The sequence below is a fragment of the Piliocolobus tephrosceles genome, chromosome 8 (genome assembly GCF_002776525.5).
Source record: "Piliocolobus tephrosceles isolate RC106 chromosome 8, ASM277652v3, whole genome shotgun sequence".
Lineage (NCBI taxonomy): Eukaryota > Metazoa > Chordata > Mammalia > Primates > Cercopithecidae > Piliocolobus > Piliocolobus tephrosceles.
The window spans coordinates 21,850,017-21,869,060 of NC_045441.1; the positions used below are offsets into that span (position 1 = coordinate 21,850,017).

At 38.7% G+C, this 19,044-nt stretch overlaps 1 protein-coding gene across 6 annotated transcripts in view; it reads right to left on the bottom strand.

The window, feature by feature from the left end:
• Positions 1-4,121: 4,121 nt before the first annotated feature.
• NT5C3A (5'-nucleotidase, cytosolic IIIA) overlaps positions 4,122-19,044 on the bottom strand; it is a 50,943-nt gene continuing 36,020 nt past the window's right edge. For 4 of the 6 annotated variants that reach the window (XM_023188401.1, XM_023188404.1, XM_023188403.1 and 1 more), the window contains 8 exons: positions 16,782-16,880; positions 14,019-14,088; positions 12,021-12,067; positions 11,270-11,355; positions 9,653-9,742; positions 7,432-7,594; positions 5,670-5,870; positions 4,122-4,821 (listed from right to left, as the gene is read on the bottom strand). In XM_023188401.1, coding sequence (XP_023044169.1) covers positions 4,720-4,821; positions 5,670-5,870; positions 7,432-7,594; positions 9,653-9,742; positions 11,270-11,355; positions 12,021-12,067; positions 14,019-14,088; positions 16,782-16,880 — 858 coding nt within the window. In that variant the 3' untranslated portion in view covers positions 4,122-4,719. Of the gene's footprint in view, positions 4,822-5,669; positions 5,871-7,431; positions 7,595-9,652; positions 9,743-11,269; positions 11,358-12,020; positions 12,068-14,018; positions 14,089-16,781; positions 16,881-19,044 lie in introns of all 6 variants that reach the window. The other 2 variants (XM_023188402.1, XM_023188407.1) reach the window with 1 other exon arrangement.

Below are 19,044 nucleotides of genomic sequence, written 5' to 3' on the forward strand. Positions count from 1 at the left end.
ATGCCTCACATGTCAAATTTTGTATGTTCAAAATAGCATGTCTGTTCCCACTCCCTTCCCAACACTACCAAGCCTATTCGTCTCCATCTTCCCTGGCACCTATGTGTCCAAAGCACACATCAGCGACCCCCTGCTCTCTCATTTTATGTGTTTAAGCCAATAGCAAGTTTTGTCAATTCTGTCTCTAAGCTACTCCTGGAAATGACCCACTTCTCTCCAGTTCCACAGCCCCAGCCCCCCAAACCGACCATTATTTCTAACTGGAACAGCTGTAATAGCCCCCCAACTGGTGTGCTTGGGTTTATCTGCCCTCACTAGTCCCTTCCCCACATGGCATCAGTGATCCTCCCTCTTCTTTGCAAGGAGAGAAAAACCAGAGTTCTTATGATTTATAAAACCCTCCATGATCTGGCACCCACCTACTTCCCGTTCAACACCTCATGCCATTCTTCCCTTTGTTCATAATACTGTTAAACCAGCTCTCAGTTCTTCAAATGCCCTAAAACTTTCTCACTTAGGACCTTCACACACCCTGTTTCCTCTCCTGGGAATGCTTCTCCCTCAACTCCTCACATGACTAGCTCCTTATCCTTCAGACTTGGGCCTAAGTATCACCTGAGAAGAGCTTCCTCTGACCACTATATCTAAGATAGGTCTCTGTTGGCTGGGCGTGATGGCTCACGCCTGTAATCCCAGCACTTTGGGAGGCTGAGGTGGGTAGATCACGAGGTCAGGAGATCGAGACTCCTGGCTAACATGGTGAAATCCCGTCTCTACTAAAAATACAAAAAATTACCCTGGCGTGGTGACGGGCACCTGTAGTCCCAGCTACTCGGGAGGCTGAGGCAGGAGAATGGCATGAAGCTCGCAGTGAGATAAGATCCACGCCATTGCACTCCAGCCTGGGTGACAGAGTGAGACTCCATCTCAAAAAATATATATATTATAATAATAATAATAAATAAAATAGGTCTGTCATTTGTGTTTTCTTCATAGCTATTTGCCATATTCATAATTGCTACTCTTTCCTCCTGTTTGATCTACTAGGAATGGAAGCTACATGAGGGCAGGAAGCATGTCTGATTGTTTTTTGGGGGGGCAGAGGGGATGGAGGCAGCTCTTGTTGCCCCGGCTGGAGTGCAAAGGCACAATCTCAGCTCACTGCAACCTCCACCTCCTGGGTGCAAGTGATTATCCTGCCTCAGCCTCCTGAGTAGCTGGGATTACAGGTGTGCACCACCATGCTCAGCTAATTTTAGTATTTTTAGTAGAGATGAGGTTTCTCCATATTGGTCAGGCTGGTCTCGAACTCCCAACCTCAGGTGATCCGTCTGCCTCAGCCTCCCAAAGTGCTGGGATTTTACAGGCATGAGCCACCACCAGTCCTGATTCGTTAACTATTGTTTCCCTAGAACTCAGCACAACAAAGAGACTTGAGTAAGTGACTTTTCATTTAATCCTCATCTCTAGTTAATACTCCCCTTTACAGATGAAAAAACTAAGGCTTGGAGAACTTAGAAACTTATTCCAGATGACAGAATCACAGATTCAGATCCAGGTCTGACTACTTCAAAGCTGTGTCCCTTGCACCTTGATCACTTTTTATCTGTTAAACTGGTACTGAAACACCAGACTAAGTACAAAGAGCAGCATGACTGTTGACTCTTTGGGTAACTCTGGAGAAGTTTCAGGATTAGTCATTCAAGATTACATTGATCTTTTCCTTGCTGATTTTCCCTAGGGTATATTAAAGAGAAAACTGAATCTGAAGGCCAGTTAAACAGACTTTCGGTCATCTACCAAAATTTGGGTGACTATTAAATAGACCATGGAAGGTAGATTTCTTGTGAAATCACTCCGGAACGAGCTAGTATGACTGATGGTTGTTTTCATTTTTTCCAGTTTTGTCAAAATTGTTAGCTCTAGCCCTCAAAATGGCTTTATTTCATAAAGTAAAATTTAAAGTTGAATGAAACCATTGGCTGATGCTAGGCTCGTTAGAGAATGTGGTAGTCACTATACACTACCAATATTTGCTGGGGCTGCAAAAGATTATTCCATTTCATTGATTCAGCCAAACACTGTACTGAGGGATACAACAGCTTATACATTTGTGGACGGATTCTACCTAACAATATTGAATACCTGTGCTGTTTTAAATGCATACATAAATTTCAAACGTATACATAAAAGATGAGCATATCTACTCCTTATGAATCTAGAAGCTATATCACCATCTTCACTTAACAGATGAGCAAACTGGGACACAGGCTCAATAATCTGTCCTGGTCACACTCCTAATGGCTAAACTGGTCTGAAAACTGAACTCAAATACAAATATTTTAAATTTCAGTAGCATCAGGTGGCAGTGAGATGTGATAGGTTAATAAACATAATGGGAGAAGCATGAGACTCAATTCATGGAATTGGCTAGAAGGGGCCTTAGTGCATGTTCTTATGGCATTCATTATATAGGGAAGTGACCGAACCTGGAGTCTTAGTAAGGGGCTGAGCCATGACCAGAATGTAGGTCATGACTTCAGTGTTCTTTAGATTTACAGCATGCAATATACTTATTCATGGAAGCATATTATAAACACCTTTTGGAAATAGCAAATATAAGCTCTGATTGCAATACAGGGGTAAAGAGTTATCGTTGAATCAGATTCCCAACTGTTTTTCCTATGTGCAAAAGTCCTGCAGGTAATTCTGATCCTCCCGTGCCATGCTATCTGCTTTAATGCAGGAAGTTATTTTTCAGTTTGATTTCAGAAATACTTAGGCAGGGTCTAGTCTGCCTGTTGCCATTGCATTTTTGTTTCATTGTTTACTTATTTATTAAGACCAGGTCTTGCTCTGTCGCCCAGGCTGGAGTACAGGGGCATGATCTCAGCTCACTGCAAGCATTGGCCCCCCGGGCTCCAGCAATCCTCCTACCTTAGCCTCCTGAGTAGCTGGAACCACAGGTGCGCACCACTATGCCTGGCTAGTTTTTTGTATTTTTAGTAGAGACTGAGTCCTGCCATGTTGCCTAGGCTGGTCTTGAACTCCTAAGCTCAAGTCATCTGCCCGCCTCGGCCTCCCAAAATGCTGGGATTACAGATGTGAGCCACTGCACCTGGCCTCATTATTTTTATGCTGCTTTGAGGTTCTTGCTCTGTTCACCAGCCTGGAGTGCAGTGGCACGATCACAGCTCACTGCAGCCTCAACCTCCCCAGGCTCAGGTGATCATCCCGCCTCAGCCTCCTGAGTAGCTGGGACTACAGGCGCACCACCATGCCTGGCTAATTTTTTTGCAGAGACGGGGGTCTGCCTACGTAAACCCAGGCTGGTCTCAAACTCCTAGGCTCAAGCAATCCACTTGCCTTGGCATCCCAAAGTGCTGTGATTACAGGTGTGAGCTGCTGCTCCTGGCCTCCTTCATTGTTTATGATGATGAAAAGGAGGAGTGGTGGTGGAGGATAAGGATGGGCATTCTGAGGACAAAAAGGTTTTCTAACATGTGACCTTGTCTTCCAGCCACACCTGACTGAACTAGAGAATGCCGCTCACACTGAATGGCCAGAACGAATCAGATCATGCTTTGTGTGTATCATACCTTAGGTGCTATAAGCAAACCAATTAGGTGTCCATAGGATCTGGAATTAAGAGTAAGACTCACAGTCAAATTTATCACAATGGCAGGTCTAAATCCTGAAGATGAATGATGAGGCAGAGCCAGAGATGTGGAGTGGGTAGCTGGACTGTACAGAGAGATGCTGGTTCCTAATGTTGCAGTGCTGCTCAGATTCAGTCACCATGAGACCCAGGTCCACTGCTTCCTGCCTCGGGTTCTTTCTGAAACTTGCAGACTTGTACCTTTTACTGATGTTTTCAATGGGAGAAAATAATTTTCAGAGGTCTCAGTATTTTCTGAAGGGCAGATAAAATTTTCCCTGCAAATATCTTTAGATTTAATAATTTTTAAAAATAATTCAATCTAAATAGCCACTATGACAAGGAGTTTAGAATTCATATATCTCAAAAGACAGGCAGACAGAGAGAAAGAAACAAAAAAACAAGACACCATGGTAGGTGCTCAATAAGTATTTGATGACTCAATATAGTTTTGACTATAGAATTAAAAAGGCTTTTCATTTCATATTTATTATCAGTGCTTCAATACAGAATGTTTTGTAATGATTAGCAACGCTGTAAACACCACCAGTTTTTTCCAACAGTAAGTGCTATTCTTTTTCGGTAGATATTTTTTCCCCAAAATAACCAAACCTAACACAATTTCAAGAGATGGTGATACCATCAGCATAATAACCCAAATTACAAAAATGGCAATACTTAAAATCATGCATATTATTTCACCATTGCATAAAACTTATTTCAAAATTTCTACAAACTTTCCCAGTGTAAAAGACTCCTCAAAAACTGCATGATAACATTAAACTACAAAATTCACTTTGGAAAAGGAGGGAGTTACTTTTCTAATTTTGGCTTTAAGATTTTTTTTTTTAATGTGTTAAAAGATAAGGTGAGGAGTGTGTTGAGAGAGGTGGAGAAAAAGGAGCTTCCACTTGATGCATTCACCATGGCTGAAAATACTTCAGTTATACAAAGGGAACACTTCAAGAGTAAGGATATATTATAAATAAGTCTCAGCGAGATGAACAGATGAACAGTTCAATTGCACCCACAGGAGAGAGGTCTTCTTGGAGAATGCTTGTTTATAGAATCTTCTGTAAAATAGAGTTGGCTACTTCTAATGATTCATCTTGTACTAAAACAATATCATAAGAGTTCATGTACTTTTCTAAAAGCTCATCCACCTAATCAAGAGAAGAACAAAAGAAAATTAACATGCAGGGCGAAGAAGCAAGTAATTTCAGTAAGAATCTCATTGTTAGACCTCTTGGGCAAAATGCAAAAAATGAAATTCATTTTCAAAACATCTTTGAAATGAAGAAATATTTCAAACTCTTAAGACCCACTGACAGACATGTTTCCACATGGTAGCTTTTCTCCCCAAAATGCTCTCTCTCCAGTCCAGTGGTTTTCAAATGGGGTGATTTTGTCCAGGGAACATTTACTAATGTCTAGGGACATTTCTGAGTCTCATGGCAGGGGACTGCTATCCAGCATCTGGTGGGTAGAAGACACAGAGGCCTCCTACACAATATACATCCTCCCTTTTCTCAGTACCTATAGCATGCATCTCAGCTCCTTTAAACATCACCAGTATAAAGAACAATCAAAATGAATGATCAAAACTATGTTTTGGCTGGACATAGTGGCTCACGCCTGTTATTCCAACACTTCGAGAGGCCTGCCTGGTGGATCACTTGAGCCCAGGAGTTTGAGACCAGCTTGGGCAACACAGGGAGACCTCATCTCTACAAAAAAATTAAAAAATCAGCCAGGTGTAGTGGTGTGTGCCTGTAGTTCCAGCTACTTGAGGGGCTGAGGTGGGAGGAATGCTTGAGCTGGGAAGGTTGAGGCTGTAGTGAGATATGATTGCATCACTACACTCTAGCCTCGGTAACAGAGGCTTGTCTCAAAAAAAAAAAAAAGTCTCTAAAATAACCACTTTCTCAGGTGACTATGGCAACAATTGCCTACCAAGTTTCATCCTAATTTTTTCTTGGAAGAAAATTAAATTACAGATTTGTATACTTACTCTATCATTTAGATATCCAATTTTCAGAATGTGCTCAACATTGGCTACTCCATCTGCCATTCTTAAGTCTCCTTGGGAATCTCCCAGAAGAATTATGTTACTATTGTCTTTGAGTTGATTGAAATATTCTGTATTCCTCAAGGCACCATCATGTTTGTTAAATACATGAATTAGTTCTCCTTTAAATCCTTTGAGCACCCCCTATGAAAAATATAAATCTTTTGAAATAACAGGCTTTAAAAATTCTATTTGTTGGATTTTCATATTTTGGAGCTCTTAATTGATGTCACTATTATTTCATCATATTTGTAAATGCATCTTTGATAAAGATCTCAAGCACTTAAGTCCATCACATTCACCATAGCTAAGAAGGGCTTGGAGAAGTAAATGATTTTTTAGAGACTATTTTAAATGGTAAAACAAAGACTGGGTGCAGTGGCTTATGCCTGTGATCCCAGCACTTTGGGAGGCCAAGGAGGACAGATCACTTGAGGTCAGGAGTTTGAGACCAGACTTGCCAATATGGTGAAACCCTGCCTCACTAAAATATAAAAATTAGCCAGGTGTGGTGGCACACACCTGTAGTCCCAGATACTCGGGAGGCTGAGGAAGGAGAATCGCCTGAACCCGGGAGGCAGAGGTTGCAGTGAGCCAAGATGGCACCACTGCACTCCAGCCTGGGTGACAGAGTGAGACTCTGCCTGGAAAAAAAAAAAAAAGAAGGCTGGGCACAGTGGCTCACGCCTGTAATTCCAGCACTTCGGGAGACCGAGGTGGGCAGATCATGAAGTCAAGAGATCGAGATCATCCTGACCAACATGGTGAAACCCCATCTCTATTAAGAAAACAAAAATTAGCTCAGCGTGGTGGCACACACCTGTAATCCCAGCTACTCGGGAGGCTCAGGTGGGGAGAATTGCTTGAACCCCGGAGGTGGAGGTTGCAGTGAGCTGAGATCACGCCACTGCACTCTAGCCTGGGCTACAGAGTAAGACTCCATCTCAAAAAAAAAAAAAGGTAAAACAAAATGAGTTCAAAATTCAATTTTCAGTTTTTATTTTGTTTCTAACCAAAAGATCCTATTTTATGTATTTCATAATATACTGTCTTGATTAGAAAACCCTATTCAAATAATTTCAGTTCTAACTTCTTTTTTTCCAACTATGAATGTTAAGGCTTCAAAGTTGCTGCATTAAAACAATTTAAAGGAAGTTTTAGGCTATGTGTGGTGGCTCATGCCTGTAATCCCAGCACTTTGGGAGGCCAAGGGGGGTGGATCACTTGTGGTCAGGAATTTGAGACCAACCTGGCCAACACGGTGAAACCCTATCTCTACCAAAAATACAAAAAGTAGCCAGGTGTGGTGGCACACGCTTGTAATCCCAGCTACTCGAGAGGTTGAGGCAGAAGAATTGCTTGAACCCAGGAGGCAGAGGTTGCAATTGGCTGAGATCATACTACTGCACTCCAGCCTGGGCAACAGAGTGACACTCCATCTCAAACAAAAAAAAAAAAAAAAAAGAAGAAGAAGAAGAAGTTTTACTATTTTTATTATTAGTCTATAGCTTGGGGAATGAAAGTTTAAGAAAGGCACATTGTTTTTAAAATATGGATATATTAACACTGAGAAGGATGGAGTCCCACAGTGGGCCTATCAACTTGGCCTAACTTACTGGATATATATTAAGTAACAACACATACATTTACATGATTAAAATCTTTTCAGATTTTAAAATTATGAAGAATGATTTCATATTCTTACAGTTTCATCAAAATCCATAAAATTGGACACAACTTTGACATTTGGATGATAAACACCAGCTTGACGAATAACCTCCTCTAGTACATCGCCAATTCCAGCCGAAAATATGAACACGGGTATACTATGTTGTTGGAGCTTATCAAAGAAATTCTCATATCCTTCCCTGCAAGATGGAGATAACAAACTGATTGTTAAAGAGCAAGATATAGTTCCTTTTCACTTAGAAGCTAAAAAAGTGAAATATTCCTAGTAATTCTATGGTTCACTCATATTCTCATTTCAAAATACTGCCCAAGAGGGCTGTTATTTGTATCTACAATACTGTTAAGTTTTTCAAACAATGGTTAACTCTTTATCTTCCCTTTAATCAATCCTAATACTACAAACTAGATGTCCTTAAGCTTTCACTGAGTATGAATATAAACCTACAGTTCACAATTTATACCATTTAAAAAGAAACGGGCAGGCATAGCAGTGCATGCTTATAGTCCCAGCTACTTGGGAGGTTGAGGCTTGAGGATTGCTTGAGCCCAGGAGTTCTAGTCCAGTCTGGGCAACATAGCGAGACCCTGTCTCTAAAATTAAATTTAAAAAGAGAAAACAATAGTTAAGCCACACCTTAAAAATCCCACTTAGGGGTTAAAATATGGACACTGAGAAGGACGGAGTCCCACAGTGGGCCTATCAACTTGGCCTAACTTAATGGATATATATTAACTAACAAAAAATACATTTACATGATTAAAATATTTTCAGATTTTAAAATTATGAAGAATGACTTGATATTCTTACAGTTTCATCAAAATCCATAAAATTGAAAAGCAGAGTGGCAGGAACTTAGCTGTATTCTCGAAATCTGGCATGTCTCTTTACTAAGTTCTTAAGCCCTCTTCCCTTTATTTTTTGTTTTTATTTTTTGAGATGGAGTCTCGCTGTCTCCCAGGCTGGAGTGCAGTGGAATGATCTCAGCTCACTGCAAGCTCTGCCTCCCGGGTTCGTGCCATTCTCTGGCCTCAGCCTCCCAGTAGCTGGGACTATAGGCGCCCGCCACCACGCCCAGCTAATTTTTTGTATTTTTTAGTAGAGACGGGGTTTCATCGTGTTAGCCAGGATGGTCTCAATCTCCTGACCTTGTGATCCGCCCGCCTCAGCCTCCCAAAGTGCTGGGATTACAGGCGTGAGCCACCGCACCTAGCCAGCCCCCTTCCCTTTTTTACCCTTCCTGGGTATAGGTTAAATAATGCTGTTGCTGCCTACTAAGGAATGAAACACTTACTAGCTGTCCTCACACTTTTTCTGACAATTTATTGCTTTCCTTTTTAGAAGTAATCACCTTAAAAGATAACATCATCATAAAAAAAGTAACATCATTATGTTTGCCTAATGAGTTGAAAATTTTAGGAGGTAATAAACACTATTAAAAAGCCTCTTGTATCTTGTAACTCATGCATACATATATAATTATGTACTAAAACATACTAATCTTTCCTAGGAATAGTTTTCAAAGAAGTTTGAGAATTTAAAAAGTAGGCTCATGAAAATTTAGACATAGTATACTGCCAGGCATGGTGGCTCACACATGTAATCCGAGCACTTTGGGATCGCTTGACCCCAAGAGTTCAAGACCAGCCAGGGCAACATGGTGAAATCCCATCTTTACAAAAAAATACAAAAAGTAGCCAGGCATGGTGGTACATGCCTGTCGTCCCAGCTACTTAAGAGGCTGAGGCAAGGGGATCGCTTGAGCCCAGGAGGCAGAGGTTGGAGTGAGGAAGAGATTATGTCACTACACTCTAACCTGGGAAACAGAGAGAGACCCTGTCTCAAAAAAAAAAAAAAAAAACAACAAGTATACTTAAATCCCTTTCAACTTGATTTATACATTCCTTTCATATTATATGTCTTTCCTAAGTACTTTGCTAAAAAATTTTTAAATGGCCTTAGTTCAAAAATTTGTAAGTCTTGACATTTTTAATCTGGAGAAACAAAATACAAATTAGAATTTAAGTCTCATAAGGCTCTTATTACCTACACCAAGATCTCATATGTACTTCTAAATACCTTATCTTACCACTATGTATTCTGTGATAGGTGGCATATTTTGGATATATTTACATATGTAATATTCAATATCTTATTTTTTAAAAGTACAACTGACTACATATATAGCAGTAATTCAAGTCTGTGAACAATAGCAACAAAAACCACCCAAGAAACTTACTTGAGCATAACGTCAGATTCTGCCACAATTTCTTTAAGTTTAGCTTTTGGTAAAGCTTGTTCAACAAGCAAACCATGTGATTTAGTATACCTGGAGTTTATGACCAAAGGAGAAAAGAGTATCAATTAAGACAAACTAAAATCATTATCTTTATTACAAAGCATTCTTCCATGTGAGAAAATCTGTTCCTCATATTTGGATTTAAATTTTAGAGACTGAAATTCATCACTAATGAATGTAGACCTCATGTCTCAAAATGTGATAGGCATGTTCTTACTGAGTTTCCCAGTCCTCCCAAACCCAGACTTAGCTTAAATATGTTAGTAAGGTACTGAAAGGAAACTAGCTATAAACCTTTCCTAATTCTACAGATAAAAACTCGATCCCACCTATGGGTGCATAATCCTTTCTCTGATTGCAGTAAGTAAAATGAATTACAGCAAATGCACTTTTTAAATTTGTTTGTAGTTTGAATTTTTTACATACTGAAGATGCTATTTAGTGAGCAAGAGAGAAAATCTGTTATGTATAGATTAGCCTGCTTTATGTAAAAAACACCTATAATCATAGCATTTCAGTATAAAGGGCCCTTAGACTCTCTAACCCATTACAATCATGTAAGGAGTCACTAAAAACAGAAAGAAAGAAAGAAAAAAAAAGCCTAACTCTTCATCTGATACCTAAAAATACCCCTATAATATTCCTAAGTCACCCTCCTCCCTGCCTGGGTCAGCTTCTATCATGTCAGTAAACTCATTCTCCCAGGGAAGCTTATTCCATTGCCAGAAAACTCTAATTGCTAGACGGGCTTTTCTTTTCTCATGCTGAAATCAATCTTATATCTTCCAAGTCTTGTTCCAGTTCTGCTGCTACCAGTTTGTAGACTTAAGTCTAATATCTTTTCAACATTTAATACCATAAATACAGATGAAGTGTGCAACTGTTAGGTAATGGGACAATAAAGACAAATTATTCCTAGTCTCCTAAGATTTTAAAACAAGTTGTTGCTTCTCAAATCAAAGTATTTTCTATTCCTTGAAATGTTCCTCAAGTGGGAAGGCCCAAATTCCTCTGATTATTCTGGTGGACTACTCTGACTCCTTTAAATTTATGATCTATTTTTTTTTTCTTGGTCACTATTGTCATGGTTTTTCTTAACAGCATTCTTCCAGAACCCAACACAATGCTTTCAGTGTGATCTGCTTGGAACACTGCATTTTGATTAATGCAACCAAAGGTTGATTTTTTGGTAACCATATCACCAGCTGGCTCTAACTGAGTTCAGAGTCAGTTTAAATCTTTAAACCTTTTCTTTACACATTAAGCCACATCTTGTCCATATACTTAAAAAAAAATTCTTGTTTTTAATTTGAGACTTAAATGCAGGACTTTTAATTTATTCCTACTGGACTTCACCTTAGCTAAACAAAACAAAAGGAATCCTAAACTGTTAGAGAGATTAGATAATTAGAGCTCATTTTGTTATTCAATGTTCTAACTTGCATAATTTATTAATCTGTTTGTTTGCACTACAGGTAAAAAAATAAGCCATCCGTTGTAACTGCACTGTTGTTTTATTAGTTTTTTAAATCCTCCTACTGCCTAATACACACTTACCATTCCACCATATAAGGGTACTTCTCTTCTACAGTAAGAACAGGATCAACTTCAATAGCGTAATATTTTTCCTTTAGTTGCAATAACTAGGAAGATATGAATAAATTAATCATGAAGATTACATGAAGATATATCTGCTTGGTTTTATAGAAAGCAAAACAATGTAAACAAGTATTTTCAATAAACTGCTTTATAAGTTTAGCTAATGCATCAATTGAAAAAATATTTGTTGATCTTGGTTGACATGTAATCATATATACCTGCAAAAAGCTACCTTTCTTTTGTAAAGTACTTTTAGGTGAGTAAAAACCAACAGTAAAATTATCAGTACAAAAAACACTTCAGTTTCATATAAAGGTATTAAATTTGATTCACATTTCAAATTGCATTTTGTTAAGATATACACAGATACATACTCAAACAAAGTACTGAAGCAACTTCCTCATCAACTTAAAGGAGCAAAACCTACAGAAAACGAAAGTACTTTTGTTTTAAATCTCCAGTTAACGTTGCAACACCAGAATACTTTGGTGATCATTTAAGAGTTTTAAATGAATTTTTATCTCTAAAATATGTTTTGAATGTGTAATTCATACAGCAAATCTACTATTTACTGCGTGCTTACTATGTGCCAGGTATGGCTGTAAGCACTTTACGTCCATTCTTTCTTGTGTGAATGCACCTGAAGAAATTCTCAGGCAAAAAGGGTAATGAAGTCTTCGAGTGACTATGGATTATTGTTAGTGTTTACCTTTTTTCTACATTCATCTGTAACCAGCTTACAGTTGTCAATGATATCTAAAGATAGAAAGCAAAATAAGCATTAAAAGAAATACTCTGATTGATGCTACCACTACTATGAATAATTTGCTATAAAGTAATGGCAAAAAACTCAATTACTTTTGCACCAACCCAATACTTTTAAGTAATGCCAATCAACTAGCATGGGTATTATAACTTTTGGTCTCAGTGGTATAATTCACATGACACTGTTAGGGAAGCTAATGGTTTAAAATCTGAGATTTAGTGACTGCTTGCTTACACCACTGAGATAAACAATTCAGTATCTTCAGACACTATGAACTGTGTATTGATCACTTCCATTTTCTTCTTTGTAGTTAAATAGAAGAAACACATATGAGAAATACATTTTTTTCTAAATAAAAAGATAATAAATGCTTAATGTAAACACCTGGAAAATCCAGACCACTGTAAAGCAGAAAACAAAAACTGAATGGTAAAAAGTTTTACCATTCAATAGTAAGTAGTGAACAATATTTTAGTATTTCCTTTCAGTCTTAAGATTTCATGTATATCAATTAGATAAAAGATGATACCAAATCTGTAATTATGAATTTTCTTTTTCATTTCACATTGTAGTCTGCATCTTTCCATGTAATTAAAATTTCTGGTATGTGAGCAGAAAATAATTTATATCATTTCTGCAGCATTAAACTTTTTAGGTTGCTTCCAAGCATCTGCTATTAGTAGTAATTTTATGTTGAGCTTAGTCACCATTATTTTTGTGAATAAAGCTTTTTTAAAAACTGCATTTGGCATTACTTACAAATTCTCTAAAGAGGACTTAATAGGGCAAAGGATATAAATATTTTTAGTGTCTTTTTTTTTTTTTTTTTCGAGACAGGGTCTTGTTTTGTCATCCAGGCTGGAATGCAGTGGTGTGATTACGGCTCACTACAGACTCGCCCTCCCAGGCTCAAGGATCCTCTCAGCCTCCCAAGTGAGTATCTGGGACCACAGGCACGCCACAATGCCCAGCTGATTTTTTATTTTTTTTGTAAGAAAAGGTCTTATCATTACGTTGCTCAGGCTGGTCTCAAACTCCTGGGCTCAAGTGATTATCCCACCTCCACCTCCTAAAGTGCTGGGATTACAGGCGTGAGCCACCGTGCCTGGCGATTTTTAGCGTTTTTTTAAATACAAATTATCAAAATAATTTTTTTCTTTTTTTTTTTTTCCCCCAAGATGAAGTTTCACTCTGTTGCACAGGCTGGAGTGCAGTGGTGTAATCTTGGCTCACTGCAACCTCCACCTCCTGGGTTCAAGAGATTCTCTTGCCTCAGCCTCTTGAGTAGCTGGGATTACAGGTGCCCGCCAGCAAGCCCAGCTAATTTTTGTATTTTTAGTAGAGACAGGGATTCATCATTTTGGCCACGCTGGTCTCGAACTCCTGACTGCAAATGATCTGCCCACCTCAGCCTCCCAGAATGTTGAGATTACAGCCATGAGCCACTGTACCTGGCCCCAGAATAATTTTTCAATTTACATATGTACTAAAAACAAATGAGAGAGTTCATTTCACCGTTTTCCTGTCAGGTTGAAGAGTGTTATTTAAAAACTCACAGCCAAGTTGGAAAACAAAAAAGACATTAAAATTTGGTAAAATTCCTAGAAAACAGAGTATTTGATAAATGCCGCTTCTTCGGGTTAACCCAAAGTTTACAACCTATTTAAATATTTCTTGAATAATGAATAGACCGTATTTGGCAAGAAATATTTCAGGAGTCTCCGAGTCCCTTTGCTACCAAAACCATACATGAAAATAGCCATTTATATAATATAGGAAAAAAATACCTCAAAAATATAATAAGAAAAAGCAGGTCTCCTCACTGTCAATGTCCAAAAAGAATTTTAAAAACCCAGTTATCTCACAGGTAATATAGATAAAGAGGATCTTAAAATAATGATGACATGCTTTTGTGAATTTGTTTACAAATACCACACTTACTATGACATGTTGGGCATCTTTTCCCTTTGTATGAAAATCTACTGAGTGTCATATCAAAGTCTGTTATTATCTGTAAGAAAAGAGTGAAAGGCATTATTGTAAACACAGCTCACATGGCCAGAATTTCTCTGTGCTACCCAAACACATACTTCATGCTTTCCTAGATGCATAGGACTGTGCTCAGTCTCTGGTCCACACTGTTAAGTTATTTTCTTTACACTGAATCTTCTCATGCGGTTCATTTATAAAGTCCTGGGAATAATCTTAACTACAAGGTGCTACCTTGAGTGCCCTAGCACTGTCGCCAAATAAATCTGAGTAGTAATGCAGCCATAAAAAACAAAGAGATGCTGTCATTTGCAGCAACATGGGCGAGCCTGGAGGTCATTATCTTACGTGAAATAAGCCAGGCACAGAAAGACAAATATTACGTGTTCTTATTCACATATGAAAACTAAAAAACTTGATCTCATGGAAGCAGAGAGTAGAAAGATGGTTACCAGAGGCTGGGAAAGGTGGGAGGGATGGGGAAATAAAGAACAGTTGATGAATGGTTATGAAAATACTGTTAGAAGGAATAAGTTCTAGTGTTTACACAGTAGAATGACTATAGTAAACAGTATTTTATTGTATATTTCAAAATAGCTAGAAGAAAAGGTTTAGAATGTTCCCCAAAAAAGAATAAATATTAGAAATGGCAGATATCCTAATTACCTGATTTGATTATTACACATTTTATATATATTTGAAAATATCACTTGTACCCCATATATATATATATACAGTTATTATGTATCAACTTTAAAAATTGAAAAAGTCCAGCCAGGTGTGGTGGCTCATGCCTGTAATCCCAGCACTTTGGGAGGCTGAGGTGGGGAGATCACTTGAGGTCAGGAGTTCGAGACCAGCCTGGCCAACATGGTAAAACCCTGTCTCTACTACAAATACAAAAATAGCCAGGTGTGGTGGCGTGTGCCTGTAATGCCACCTACTGAGGAAGCTGAGGCAGGAGAATCACTTGAACCTGGGAGGCACAGGTTGCAGTGAGCTAAGATCATGCCACTCTATTCTAACCTGGGTGACAGAGTTAAGACTCCGTCTCGAAAAAATAAAATAAAATAAATAAATAAAAATAAAAATTTGAAAACATCTGATTAATTGGTATGGGAATTTGCAATTGCAGGTGATATGGTTACTCTTCTCACTAGAGATTTTCAACAAACTTGGTCAATGCATAAATATGCAGTGGAAGCAATTCAATTATATGAAGCTCTCAGTTACTGATACTGTTACATACTGGATTTAACTTGCTTATTTAAGGTAAACTATACCAATGAATGAATGCACATTGAAATAGCTGGCCAGCTCTTGAAACTTAGGAGACTGTGTTAAATATTGTTTTTCAGAAATGTTTTAAAAAAAGAGTATTTTTTTTACAGAATATCCAGATTGTCAATTTACATGTAACACATTCCTTTAAAACAGAGACAACTTTTTAAAAACTCAACTATCCCCTTAATAAAGTTACATCTTAATTTGAACTACTACGATTAAAACATGAAAGAGCAACTTAAAACTATACCCTTTTAAATATTATCCTTAAAATGGTTTAATGCTTATATACAGCATGAGTTAGCTTAGTACTTAAGACTAATAAAAACTTAAGAGTATTTCAGGGTTATTAATTTTTGTTTTTCCAATAGGGTATTCTGTCTATTTTAGAAAAACTCAAGATATATATTTTCTGGATTTTATATTCCTAAAGGATAGGCAAAAACTGTCTACCTAAACTTGTTGTACTCAGATTTTGTCAAACAGGAGATGAATGAGTCTGCTTTAACATCAAAAATAAAATAGGGCTGGGTCATGATGGCTCACGCCTGTAATCCCAGCACGTCGGGAGGCTGAGGCGGATGGATCACTTGAGGCCAGGAGTTTGAGACCAGTCTGGCCAACGTGGCGAAACCCTGTCTCTACTAAAAATGTAAAAATTAGCTGGGCGCGGTGGCAGGCACCTATAATCCCAGCTGCTCTGGAGGTTGAGGCGGGAAAATTACTTGAACCGGGAGGCAGAGGTTGCAGTGAGCTGAGATTGTGCCACTGCACTCCAGCCTGAGCAACAGAGCAATACTCCGTCTCAAAAACCAAAAAAAAATTAGCTGAGTGTGGTAGCTGGCAGCTGTAATCCCAGCTGCTCGGGAGGCTGAGGTATGAGAATTGCTTGAACCCGGGAGGAGCAGTGAGCCAGGATCGCGGCACTGCACTCCAGCCTGGGCAACAGAGTGAGACTCCATCTCAAAAGAAGAAGAAGAAAAAGAAGCCTTTATTATTAAGCTTTTATTTTATTTTTGGAGTGCAGTGGCATGATCTCAGCTCACCGCAACCTCCGCCTCCTGGGGTTAAGTGATTCACCTGCCTCAGTCTCCCAGGTGGCTGGGATTACAGGCATGCACCACCAGGCTTGGCTAATTTTTGTACTTTTAGTAGACAGAGTTTCACCATGTTGGCCGGGCTGGTCTTGAACTCCCGACCTCAGCCTTGTCCACCCGCCTCAGCCTCCCAAAGTGCTGGGATTACAGGTGTGAGCCACGGTGCCTGGTCATTTTTTTTTTTTTTTTTTAATAGAGATGGGGTCTCACTATGTTGCCCAGGTTGGTCTCAAACTCCTGGGCTCAAATGATCCTCCTGCTTCAGTCTCCCAAAGTGCTGGGATTACAGGCATGAGCCACCACACACAGCCAAGGCTTCTTGATGATTATTCACCTGAAGTTTAGCAGCTCCTCCTTTGATAAGACCACAGATAATTTCTTCTACTCTTGTAGGGTTCTTGATTCGAACTGAACTTTTCTGGAATTCTGGCATCTAAAGAGTAAAAGAAAATTAATTAGTTTTCATTCTTCTTTCCTCAGGTTCCTTTGATACCAACCAGAAGCTTGTCTTATTTAAAGACATAAAAATGTTAAGGCATTATTTTTAAAAAGCAAGCCACCACATCAAATTACCATTTATTTATCTTATTACTCCTTTTTTAGACATGCTGTCTTGTTTTGTCACCCAGGCTGGAGTGCAGTGGCACAATCCTAGCTCACCATAGCCTCAAACTCCTGGGCTCAAATGCTCCTCCCATCTCAGCCTCCTGAGTAGGTAGAAGGCATGCGCCATCATACCCAGCTAATTTTTAAAATTTTCTGTAGAGGTGAGTGAGGTCTTGCTATGTTGCTCAGGCTGATCTTGAACTCCTGGCCTCAAGCAATCCTCCCACGTTGGCCTTCCAAAGTCCTGGGATTAAAAGTGTGGGACACCAAGCCCAGCTCCCACTATACCATTTATACACACAAAAATACTTAAAACGTATCAGTATTTTCTAGCTACAGAGTAAGACAAAACTACATCTGTGATTCAATTACATTATCAGAGAGTATATCTTTTTCTAATTATAAAAGCTATGCATGCTTACCACAGAAATAACAGTAAAAATATAAAAAAGACAATAAAAACTGCCTGGAGTTCAACTACTTGAAGATAAACAAGTAACATTTAAATTCATTTTCTATTAGTTTCATTTCTGTGATTTTCTATTAGTTTCATTTCTGGGTTGTGATGCAATCCAGTTAAGAGCCCAGAAATCATATTTTAACCATGAATACCCCAACAGCTACCCCTCAATTGATGTAATTTTTCTAAAAATCTTAAGATGACCCCCTCATTAAGCCTCCATTTTATATAATAACTAAACTTCCACCCTAATACTAATATAATACTTTGAGAATATCCCTCTGAAACATGCATATAGATGTACATAGTTTTAGCTCATCCTCATTATATACTTTTGCATCTGGCTTTTACAAATTAATACATACATTTAGCTTGCCTACATATTTATATTTTAAAATGTTCCTGAGCAGAAAGGAAGCAAATATCATGATTATTCCCCCAAAAGTTTGTCTTTGTATAATTAAAATATATTTAAAATATTTAAAAATTGAAAAGCTGCTTCAAGATCTTTGCTCTTCTTCTTGTACTATTTCCCAAATAATATACTGTTCTTGGCATACATTTTACAATAGATTTATTTCAAATTGAGATAACTGCCAAAAAGTATTGTGCCAGGCACAGTGGCACATGCCTGTAATTCCAGCTACTTGGAAGCTGAGGTAGGATCACCGGAGCCCAGGAGTTTGAGACCAGCCTGGGCAACATAGCAAGATCCATCTAAAACAATGGATGTAGGCTGCTACTACAGAGTTATGAAGACTTTAGGGTTGCTCAACAACTTAGCCTTTTTTTTTTTTTTTTTTTTTTTTTGAGACGGAGTCTTGCTCTGTTGCCCAGGCTGGAGTGCAGTGGCCGGATCTCAGCTCACTGCAAGCTCCGCCTCCCCGGTTTTACGCCATTCTCCTGCCTCAGCCTCCCGAGTAGCTGAGACTACAGGCGCTCGCCACCTCGCCCGGCTAGTTTTCTTTGTGTGTGTGTATTTTTTAGTAGAGACGGGGTTTCACCGTTGTTAGCCAGGATGTCTCGATCTCCTGACCTCGTGATCCGCCCGTCTCAGCCTCCCAAAGTGCTGGGATTACAGGCTTGAGCCATCGCGCCCGGCCAACAACTTACTCTTAAGTATTATTTCTTGTTACTAGCTACTTTATCACAAATAGAATGAAACTGATTAGAGGAAAAATCAGTACAAGCTCTTACAGCACACGTACAATACAACGAGGAGAAAATTATGCCTCATTTTATAGTCAGTTATACAGTATAGGCAGTAATAGTACCTCAAATTCAGGCTCTATACTGGTTTGTATTGGATAATCTTTATTTATATATTTTTATTCTGGGTATGTTATTGGTAATATTAACATGGTTCATGTGTGTCATGGACATGGTTATAAAAATTCCCTGGACCTTCTATCTTTGCTACGAGAGAATCTGACCAGCTAAATCTATCAGATGCTGTATTGTTCCTACATAATGCGCAAGAGTAGAAAAATCAGAAAAAGGCTAGCCTGTCTCCCAAAGACTGGAAGATGAT